This window comes from Mastigoproctus giganteus, chromosome 2, assembly GCF_048544385.1.
Source record: "Mastigoproctus giganteus isolate SK-2022 chromosome 2, ASM4854438v1, whole genome shotgun sequence".
Taxonomy (NCBI): Eukaryota; Metazoa; Arthropoda; class Arachnida; order Uropygi; family Thelyphonidae; genus Mastigoproctus; species Mastigoproctus giganteus.
The window spans coordinates 231725446-231737675 of NC_143576.1; the positions used below are offsets into that span (position 1 = coordinate 231725446).

Genomic DNA, 12230 nt, shown 5'->3' on the forward strand with positions numbered 1-12230 from the left:
CTCAAGGTGTAGCCAGACCACTGCCTTATACAATGGAATAATCCCCTCCTTCTCCCTGCTATCAAGATTTCTGTATATCGACAACCCTCCATGAGCTGCCCTGAAAACCTGTCTGCATTGCTCAGGAACGTTATACATGACTGCGCAATTATCCCAAGTCTTTTTTATTTAACACTACGCTGAGTGTAGTGTTAAATAAAACATTGTTTTATTTAACACTACACCCAGAGTAATGTACCAACACAGTTGATACATTACTCTGGGGTTACTGCTACACATGCAGTTCTTTGCATTTTCCAATATAAAACTTCAATTGCCCATCTGCCTAATTTTTCTAGATCTTAATCTTATCACCACTGATTAATGATAAACCAAAAATCAGATTGGGTTTAAAGGCTCTTTATGAAAATTTAAAAATTTCATTTTTTATATTTTTGGTCTTTCAAAAAAAAAAAAAAAAAAAAGAATCTTTAGTTTAGAAGAGTACTAATGCTCCTTGATGGCTGAATGTAATCACTTGTAGTGTGTTGGGTTGAATGTTGAGAGTACAACATTAATAAAGTCGCTTATGCTGATACTGAGAGTCACTAAATTTTTATATTTTGTGTCTGATGGGATGTCAGACGATTTGGTTTCCTGGATAAGAAGACCTACCTCCTCGTGGTGGGGATGGAAACTCGTGGTGGAGGTGGAGATGCCATCCTCACCACAAGGTCGTGCTGTTGAAGTCTTTTGTTATTAGTCAAGACAGACTGATGTTATTATTACTGTTGATAATTTAATCTAAGATGAGGCTCTGAAGAGATCACAGCAGAGTAACAAGCATCATATGGATGAGAACCCGGGTGGCTGTATGAGATGAGTCTGACAAATGACACCTTGATGGCTCTAGTGCCATGTAATTGCCACAGAACTGGCACTTTGCTGTGCAAGAGCATTCACCAGTTACACTCAAATCAGCTTCCAATCAAGAATTAAAGTTTCAATAAAAACTTTAGATCTCTGAAGTTTGAAAGTGAAGAAGTCAACAAATGTAAAAAATATTACGTATGCATTTATACTATTTGGGTAGCGTAATTTTAACCTTTAAAAAACATGTGGGATAATCATAAAAACAAGTAATATAAAAAAAAAAAAATTTTAAAGTCAATTCCTACTTAGGTCAACAAAGAAAAATTTTATTTTAGTTACTTTTTATTAAATAATTACAATTAATATAAATATGTATATACATATGACAGAATCACAATATTAAGTGGCAAAATAGAAAGCGAATTTCCTTGCAATTTTCCATTTTCCTTTCTATATATGGTGTTGGACTATTATTTTTATTCACATGTTGCATTTTCCATTTTGTTCCCTCCTTGACTCAGACTAGAACCCAGAAAGAAAAAAGAATCTGAAAAAGAAATTTTTTTCCAGCGATCTACACCCTTCGCCACTGACGGTATTTATTCCTAAATTTATATCCTGCTAAATATCTTACATAAGAGAAATTTTTTTCTCCCATATAAAACTAAAATTAATTAATTAAATTTAATTAATGAATTAATATTTGAAAAAACTGTATTAACATCAAGTGTAATCCACTACAAGTTTAAAAAAAATGTATTTGAACTTGAGTGGATGAATAACAAAAATTTATCAAAAAATTATTGATTTTCGCAAGAATTGAACTCGCATTCTTCACCTTCGCGTGAAAATTACTGAAATCCTTGCATTTTACCGATTGAGCTACTGCCTGTTGATTTCAATTTTATTCCTAAATTTATATCCTGCTAAATATCTTATATAACACAAATTTTTTTCTCCCATATAAAACTAAAATTAATTAATTACATTTAATTAATGAATTAATATTTGAAAAAACTGTATTAACATCAAGTGTCATCCACTACAAGTTTAAAAAAATTTATTTGAACTTGAGTGGATGAATAAAAAGTATTTTATTAACGACTGAAAATTTGAACAAGATATATAAATTTATATAGGGAGAGTGTGAACTAATAGTAGGAATTGAACTAGTGTGAAAACAAAAGAAAGTATCAGTTCCAACTTCCAGAGCTATGTACATCAACATTATCAAGTGATGGTAAGAATAGAAAAACCATACCAGAAGAAAATATAGATGGAAAAACTAAGAAAAAAAAAAAATTAAAACCTGATTAATTAAAATATGGTTTTATTTCCTCATTTTAGCATTAGCATTAGCATTAATAGAGGCATTTGATGCAAGAAAGCAAGCTTATGCAGCATCAGCCAAAAAAAAAAAAAAAACCACTTCCACTTCACCCCTCTGTTTGTTCAAAATACCTGTCCAGCTAAGCCTTAAACTTATTTAGGCTATCAACCTCCACCACAAGGGATGGAAGTCTGTTCCACCAACCAACCACTCGCTGGCTAAAGGCAAATTTCCGCACGTCTATCCTACATCTATCTTTCCTCAATTTGAATTTATGCCCTCTCAGGTGATTTTTCTGAGCTAGAGGAAGAATCCCATCAGCATTGAGCATGCTTAAACCATTCAAGGCTTTATACACCTCTATCAGATCACCTCGCTGGTGCCTAGTCTCCAGACACTGTAATTTGCAAAACTTAAGCCTTTCTTCGTAAGAGCACCCCTTTGTTCCATTCACTAATCTTGTTGCCCTTCTCTGTACTCGTTCCAGCAGCTCTACATCCTTCTTGAAATGAGGCCTCCAGACCTGTATACAGTACTCTAGGTGTGGCCTGACCATCGCCTTATACAATGGAATAATCACCTCCTTATCCCTGCTGGAAAAATTCCTGTATATCATTGACAATACTCCATGAGCTACTCTTGCAGCCCGTCTGCACTGCTCAGAGAACTTCATATCTGCCTGCACAACCACCCCCAAGTCCCTTTCATTCTCTACCACTGTCAGTGTAGTACCACAGAGTTGATACGTTGCTCTGGGGTTGCTGTTTCCCATGTGTAGTACTTTACATTTGTCAATGTTAAACTTCATTTGCCACCTCTCAGCCCATCTGCTCAACCTTTCCAGATCCTGTTGCAGCAGCATAGTGTCAGTAGTGTCCTTGACAACCCTGCCAACCTTTGTATCGTCTGCAAACTTGGACATTAAGCCCGATATACCATCATCAATATCATTTATAAATACAGAAAACAATAATGGACCCAACACTGAGCCCTGAGGGACTCCACTAATAACATCAGTCCACGATGAGCAGTGTCCATTGATTACCACTCTCTGTCTTCTCCCCCTCAACCACCCCTTTATCCATAGCAGCAATTTGCCTCCAATGTCACACTGCTCCAATTTGTGTAGCAGTCTTCCATGTGCAACAGTATCAAAAGCCTTTCTAAGATCCAAGTATATAATATCAAAGTTATTCCCTGCATCCAGTTCTTTTGTGACTGCATCATAGTATCCAATCAAGTTGGTCAGGCAAGACTTCCCCTTAACAAAACCATGCTGTGTCTGAGCTATAACTGAAGTCTTGTCTAAATGATCCTGCAGTGCTTCTTTAACCAGTGCCTCCATTAATTTTCCTGGAACAGAAGTTAAGCTCACAGGTCTATAATTACTTGTGTCAGCCTTTGATCCTCCTTTGTGAATTGGGGTCACATTTGCACATTTCCAGTCTATGGGTACCTCCCCTGAGTCCAAGGAAGCTCTCATAATTATGGCTAAGGGTTTGCTTACTTCCTTTGCTGCCTCCTTTAATATAACTGGATAGATCCCATCCACCCCGGGTGCCTTTCTTGTGTTTATCTTCAACAGTTTCTCCTCCACTTTACTCCCAGTTATTTCAAGATTCTGTAGCTTACTGCTAGAGTTGAATACACCTCTGGCATTCCCCTCGCTGAATAACTCCTCATGTGTGAATGTCGATGCAAAATATTCATTTAGTTTGTTAGCTACCTGAGCAGGATCATCAACACTTGACCCATCAATATCAAGTGGACCAATCTGATTCATCCCCTTCCTTCTAGAGTTTACATAAGTAAAGAACTCTTTGCTGTTTTTCTTTGCATCCCTTGACAAGGATTTCTCGTAATCTGCCTTCGCCTGCCTAACCTCCTTTGTAACTTGTTTGCATATCAACTTAAAAAATAGTAATAATAATTTTGTAATAATCAAGAAAGACATAGGTGCGTAATCTGCTTAAACCAATTCTAAAACTGTACAAGGCTAGGAAAATTCATTTGGAGTTTAAATATCATGTACCCTGAATACCAAAATAAGCTTCTCGAACTCTATGAAATGAAAGCAGCAAAACAATAAGGCCAAACATAATTTTTCACAAAATATACTCACTTGACTGATAATTTACTAACAGGATCTTTTTAACTGGCTTCATTAATTGCCAAAACAAAAAGATCTCTCACAACAGGAGAGTACCTTGTTTTTCTAGTGGCAATAAAAATGTGTGAAATTGTACATGGGATAAAACTGCTGGACCTTTGGAAGTCAACTGCTACTTCAAATAATACCATTAAAAAGAAGACAAATTGCATTCAACTCCTAACTAAATTGGGTTTGAGGAGCCTTGAAATTTTCTAATCAAATCTGGGAACCTTAGGATCAAAAAGTTTCAGAAGTACTGTTACAGAAAACATCTGATTCAGCTAGGGCATAATTTTGCTGCCTCAACTATGCTAGCTATGACTCATGGAAGCCTGATTAGAATGTTTGCAGAGGAGCACTGCTGACCATGGTCCGAATTCACATGACTGCTAAATATAATTCATGATAACATTCATTATCAAATGACTAGCTGTAAATTCTTCTGACCTATGTAGTTGTGCCAGAGTATAAAGAAAACATTTTTGGCTTGACATAGCTGAGTGCTCAATGTGAAGGCACAGAAATACACACATTTCTGTGACCATAGTTCAATCCCACAACTTCTAAAAAAATTATAATATTTTTGTCAAGTAACTAGTCATTAACTTCTCTGATCTATGTAGTTGTGCCAAAATATAAACGGAATATTTATTATATCAAGAAGCTGGGTAAATCTTGCTGTATGTATATCATACCTAAAAATTTCATCAATTTATAGAAATATCCACCCCTAATTTTTATCCCATTGCATTATGAACAGCCACACTATGAGAACAAATTTATCTGAAAAAAGAAATAAACTACATAAACATTTCCTAATTCACTTCATTTCACAAATGCTTATATGTAGGCTCAAGTTCTAAAATAAATTATGCCCCTTTCCATCAATAATCTGTTAGGTTCCACTTACTTTTTCTGACAAAATCTCATTTGCAGATTGCTTCAATAATTACTCACTTCATTTGTCCTAATTTTTCACTCTATGATTCCACTTTAGTAGTTTTGCATTACATTTGCACTATTTTTTGTAAGACTACTTATTCTGGAAATATGATAATAAAATGTGACATTTCCAGAGTAAGATTTTCATTAAAATAAATGTCATATTTATTTTACTTCCATTCCCATTTAAAATTTATTCTGACAGTTCACAAGCCCTTCATCTACATGCAGTTATTTTTCAAGGGTGTGACTGCTATCATTTGAACTTGAAGTTCCATCCCCCACCAGCAAGTAATGTATCTTTAAATTAGGTTACAAGAGGGGGAGAACTGCCTGTTTATAGCAGCACATTTAATTTTCGGAGATTTTAACTTAATCTATAAAATACGGAATTTAATTTTCTTCATCCTTCAACACTTGATAATGTGCGTATGAAGTCAAAAATAGTTTTCCCAACCATATTCTGTTTTAAATCCTGCCCTGGAAGCCTCTGTCTATTCCACCACCTTCTATAACACTCTTTCTAATCTAATTCAGTTCCAGTGTTCTGTTTGAGTTAGAGCATTACACTCTGAATATTTCATAATTCTGTTAGTTTAGTAATTTTACTACTTTGTGTATTCATTTGTTACCTTTGTTAAGCTACAAATTCACTATTTTGTCTTTTCTCTAAAAATTATGCTGCCTATATCTTCTATATCTAACTGCCCATAACACTGGGTTACTACAGTAACCCAGTGTTATGGGCAGTTAGATATAGAATATAGCTAACTGAGAGCAAAGTGGAGGAGAAATTGTTGAATTTAAACATAAGGAAGGCGCCTGGGGTGGATGGGATCTGTCCAGTTATATTAGAGGAGGCAGCAAAGGAAGTAAGCAAACCCTTACCCATAATTATGAGGGCTTCTTTGGACTCAGGGGAGGTCCCCATGGACTGGAGGTGTGCAAATGTATCACCAATTCACAAAGGGAGTTCAAAAGGTGACACAAGTAACTACAGACCTGTTAGTTTAACTTGTGTTCCATGGAAAATAATGGAATCACTGGTTAAAGAAGCATTGCAGGATCATCTAGACAAGACTTCAGTAATAGTTAAGACACAGCATGGGTTTGTTAAAGACAGGTCTTGTCTGACCAATTTGATTGGATACTATGATGTGATCACAAAGTAACTGAATGCTAAAAATAATTTTGATATCATATACTTGTATTTCAGGAAAGCTTTTGATACTGTTGCACAGGGAAGACTGCTGTACAAATTGGAGAGGTATGGCATTAAGGGTAAATTGCTACAATGGATAAAGGGATGGTTGAGTGGGAGATGACAGAGAGTGGTAATCAATGGACACTGCTCCTCGGGGACAAATGTTATTAGTGGAGTTCCCCAGGGTTCGGTGTTGGGCCCATTGTTGTTTTGTATATTTATCAATGATATTGATGAAGGTATATCAGGTTTAATGACCAAGTCTGCAGATGGTTGGCAGGGTTGTTAACGACAGTAACAGTATGTTACTCCAACGGGTGCCTCCATAGCCAGGTGGGAAGGAGCAGCCATGCATAGCACACGCTTCTTGATTAGACTCGGGGTTCGAGCCCATCACCACCAAATACGGAGGATGCAGAAAGGTCAGGGAATGACGACCACATATCCCGGAGCAATATGGCCTTAGTTGCTAATGCTCCTAAAAACCAAATAACAAACAAGCTACTCCAACTGGATCTATATAAGTTGAGAAAATGGGCTGAGAAGTGGAAACTGAAGTTTAACATTTACAAATGCAAAGTACTGCATATGGGGGTAGCAATAACCGAAGAGAAACGTACCAACTGTGTGGTACTACACTCAGGGAAGTGGAAAATGAAAAAGATCTGGGGGTAATTGTGCAGTCAAATATGAAGTTCGCTGAGCGTTGCAGACTGGCTGCCAGGGTAGGTGATGGAGTCTTGTCAATGATATATAGGAATTTTGCTAGCAGGGACAGGGAGGTGATTATCCTGTTATACAAGGGAATGGTCAGGCCACACCTAGAGTACTAAGTACAGGTCTGAAGGCTTTATTTTAGGAAGGATGTAGAGTTGCTAGAACGAGTATAAAGAAAGGCAACAAGATTGGTGAGGGAAACAAAGGAATGCTCTTACCAAGAAAGGCTTAAGTTCTGCAAATTGCAGCACCTGGAGAGTAGGCACCTGCGAGGTGATCTGATTGAGGTGTATAAGGCTTTGAATGGGTTGAGAAAGCTGAATGCTAATGGGATTCTTCCTCTTGCTCAAACTAAGAACCTGAGGGGGCACAGTTTCAAATTGAGGAAAGATAGTTTTAGAATATATGTGTGGAAATTTGCCTTTAGCTAGAGGATAGTTGATTGGTGGAACAGGCTTCCATCTTTTGTTATGGAACATAATAGCCTAAATAAATTTAAAGCTGAGCTGGACAGGCATTTGGAATGAATGGAGAGGTGAAATGGGAGGGTTTTTTTTTTTTTTTTTTTTTTGGCTGATGCTGCTGCATAAGCTTGCTTTCTTGCATTGTATGCCTCTACTAATGCTAAAGGAGAATAAGTTGTCTATGCTGTAGCCATGGTCAAGTGCAAGGGTGCATAAGTACATGTGCTTTGAGTGATTGGGGGTTCAAGCTTGTGACTGCTAAATATGTTGTTGCTCCTTGTATTCGTCATTCCAGAGTATAAAAAGAAAATTTATTTTATTAGGCTGCCATTACTGAATAGTTAGGTATGAGGGTACATGAGTACACGTGTTTTGAGTGATCGAGGTTCAAGCCTGTGAATTCGAAATACGGTGCTGTTTCTTGTATTCTCTCTATCTTGTGAATTTCTCTAGGACTGTGTGGTCACCCCAGCATATAAACAGAAAATTTAGTTTTTTATTAATTGTGATAACTTTATGCCAGTAAAGGGGACACCATCTCAATAACCTTTTGAGTTTATCACCACTGGAATTTTCTTCATTATTCCTCTACACATCTGTATTTCACGTGTGGGAAATTTCATTTCCATTTTCAACATACAATGTATAATAAGTATAATAAAGGCAGAATGGAAAAAGAACAGAAAAAAAAAGAGCAAAGAAAGAGATAAGTTGTTATTTGGTTTTTAGGCATTAGCAACTAAGGCCATATTGCTCCGGGGCTATGCGGTGGTCATTCCCTGACCTTTCCGCATCCTCCGTATTTGGTGGTCACGGGCTTGAACCCCAGTCTAATCAAGAAGTATGTGCTATGCACTGCTGCTCCTGCCCACCTGGTTACGGAGACGCCTCAAACAGATAAGTAAATAAATAAGGACAGACACTGAACAAAAAAAGGAGGAGAGTGGAAGGAATATGTATCTAAAAATTTTAGAAATTATTAAATAAAAGGCAAATGTAGCTATAATTACAAGCCAATAATAATAAATTTAGACTAGCACCCACCTGACAGCACCAAGGCCAAAAAAGTGTAAAATATCACAAATAAGATACAAAAACCAGTCACAAAAGAATGTAGTTGATAGATATGAGACAAACAAAATAGAGAACAAATAACAGATGATCAATGTGTCCAATCTTGTCAGAGGGGCCCCCCAAACACAACAACTGTGGAGATTACTGTATTTCGAAAGTAATGAAAATTACAGCAACAGACAGCAACTGACATTCTCTCAGATGCCAGCCCACTGAAGCAACAGGAAAGCTTAAGCACTCACTGCTAGCAAAACAAAACTGCTACCAAAGAGAGAGAAATAAAATAGAAGACAGAAAATAAACTGAGGCAGTATGAGCAGTGCAAAGCAACTAGCACTCACTACAGCCAGGAGAAATAAACTATGAAATTAGTAGATTACAAAGAAAAGTAAAAATAAAGCAATAAAGAGATATCTGCAAACATAAGTGGCTGCTTACGCATATCCAACAAAATGTCACCTAATATACAATGTATAATTGTATATTAGGGAATATTAAATAATTGTATAAAATGGAAACCATTAAAATTTGCGGCACAAATTTTTTTTATTTTTTGTGCACTCCATAAACTCACTATGAAAGCAATAGGATATTGTAACTGAGATATACTTTTCAGCCTTCTAACCTATATAATTACCCAACTATATTGATTGAACCAATGCTCATGCTCATCTCAGTTGTCCCAATTATTTGCTGTACAATTCCTTTCACTTCAAAGGTAATACTTATGCATATGTCTGCTGTGAATTTGGAATCTCCTCTTTTTGAACTTCACTGGCTTAAAATCTCTCTCTCTCTCTCTCTCTCTCTCTTCTGTTCTGTCAAATTCAGCTGTTGCCTCTGTCATTCCTCCAAATCCACTAATCACCTGGAACTCTATGACTTACTTTCTTTGAAGCGAGACTTTCTCCATTCCAACTTTCGTAATGGTAAGATAACGCTCCTTGATGATTGTAATGTTCACAACTCCAGCAAGCTTCCGTTTTCTAGTCACACAGACCCAGCTGGTAGAGATACTGAGCAACTTTTGGAATTACTAATTATCTCACATAGATTGTTCATTTACTTAACAGAATACCAGACAATCCTAACCACACAGCCAACACAGTCAACTTCTGTTTTCTGTAACAAAACAACCCCCTACATACATATTTCCTGAAAATTACAATCTACAGAAATTTAAATCTAATGTTGGCAAGTATCTTTTTTCACCTTCTCAAACTTCAGCACATGCATAGTACTAGGTACTATAGGTTCTAATATCTTTCATGTTTGGGATTTTCATAAAAAACATAATTCATTATGGCAATTCATTACAGGTTTAACTGCTTTAGCAGTGACCTTAGTTCATTAATTAGGTTCAATTATATTTAATTACTTCCATCCATATCGAACTATCATAATACTTTTATATATATTATGGTTTTGTAATATAACTAATTTATGAAATTTATAATGCAAAATTATAAAAAAAGTTATACATATTCTTTAACATTTAGGCTAGTTTAATTCTTTTTGATATAGCCATATGGCATATTGATTATCACAGAAACAGAGAAACCCCTTATCTTTTTTTTTCCTTTCAACCTAGATGGCTGACCTCTGAAAACCCAGAATGTAGGTATGCAGTGATACTTTTGAATTTTAGTTATTTTGTATATAATTTTAAACATTATTTTACTTGTGTGTGTGTGTGCACGGTGAATAACAAGAAAGTGAAAATGAGAAGGCAGAAAAATGGAAGTAGTCTAGTGCAGTGCAGTCAAAGGCAGAAAATGCTAAACCTATGGAGAGAATGGATAATAAAGTGAGGGAGAAAAATGAGGGAGATAGACAGTGATAGAAGGTAAAAAAAATTATAATAAGAGATAAATAATTACAAAACTGACAAAATAAGGATGTTGTCACACAACTTACAAAACCAGTCTCTCATCAGGTGTCAACAGTCAGGACTGGTAAACCACAAGTAAACCACAAGCCAAAGGGCAAAAAGCATAAACATAAATAAAAATGAGAATAAAATTTATCATTACTAAAATAAATTAAAATGAAAATAAAATTTTGTGAGCAAAATAATTTTTTTTTACAAGGATCAGAGGGCAGTTTTTTGAAAATGACTTGTGAAAATAACTTACACCATTTAAGCCATTTTCAAAACACCCTCCTTTTAATCCTCTTTAAAAAAATTTTATTTTGCTCAAAATTTGTAGTGCCTGAGGAAAAACCTTGTAATGGTACCTAATTCATACTGTGTCTTAACACATATATATGCAGTAGCACATCTAGCCGCATGTATTTTAGACAGCAGCACCTGTGGCAAGTGCCTCACTTGCCCCCCAGCACCAGCCCTGAAAGGAGACATATCATCTCACTGGCTATACAGAGTTTTTCACTTCTGATTTTCATTTCATTTCTTGTGATAACTTTTGCCCAAAAGGGGTCATACTGTCTCACTGCAATTTGGAATTTTATTTATGGGCTGATTTATTTTTTCTTTAAAATTTAGTATGTTTGGTGTTAAACTTTAAGTTAACATTAGTGGGTTGACTTTTTCAAGCTTTCCGTTTGATTGGCAATGGAAAAAATGTCACATTTATTTTACTTCCAACCCAAATAAAGAGCATTTATAATTTATTCTAAATGGTGCTTCTCACTCAGTCTTAAAGTTACTAATGAGTTGATAAACATCCAATCAGACAAAATCTTTTCAGTTTAATACTGTACCTTATCCTAGCAATAATACCTTAGCATATCACAGCATAGGATAAAGTGCACACCATATTTGTGGCTAAAAGAAGTTACTAAAATAGTGCTTCTTACCCAGTCTTGAAGTCACCAGAAGCAGGAGGAGGTAACCACAAGTGATGTTGACAAGACATCCAGTCAGTCCAAATCTTTATAGCTGGAAGTATTTGTGCAAGATCTTCACTAATCAAGATAGACGGATAATCATCTGAAGTCAGATGCTCTTGAGTTAATACTATACCTCTTTCTAGCAACAATGATATCATAGCAAAGCTTACTTGAAGGGCATGTTCTTGAAGTAAGGAACGACATAAAGAACTTTCATCTTGGTCTAAATTTTAAAAATAAATTCAATAAAAGTGTGTTGGTATGTTTCCATTAATTTTAAAAAGTAGCAACTACTATAACCTAATGGTTTCAAGTATATTATAAATATTCAAATAGCTAAAAATTAATAAACTAATAAGTTGTCATACAAACTTGATCAAACGATTTCTTATAATTAATTATAAAATTTATGAGATTTCATCAGGGAACAAATGGTGAAGTAAAAATCAATATGCAATATTACCCTTCGTATGATATGATTTTATATGACTAATTTTCCATAAAATTATAGAAAATTAATGAGAATCACTTTAATAAAAGAAAATTCAACATTCAGATATATTTACAACTACTATATATCAAGGCACTTATTTTCAGATGCACAAGATGTTGAAAGAACATCAGTTAATAGGGATGGCAATA

At 35.5% G+C, this 12230-nt stretch overlaps 1 protein-coding gene across 1 annotated transcript in view; it reads right to left on the reverse strand.

Moving 5' to 3' along the window:
- Window positions 1-12230, reverse strand: part of LOC150090239 (telomerase-binding protein EST1A-like) — a 311345-nt gene that overhangs the window by 152580 nt on the left and 146535 nt on the right. Inside the window, exon 12 of the mRNA XM_090390224.1 lies at window positions 11556-11811. Within this exon, the coding sequence (XP_090246350.1) occupies window positions 11556-11811 (256 nt within the window). The remainder of the gene's footprint in view (window positions 1-11555; window positions 11812-12230) is intronic.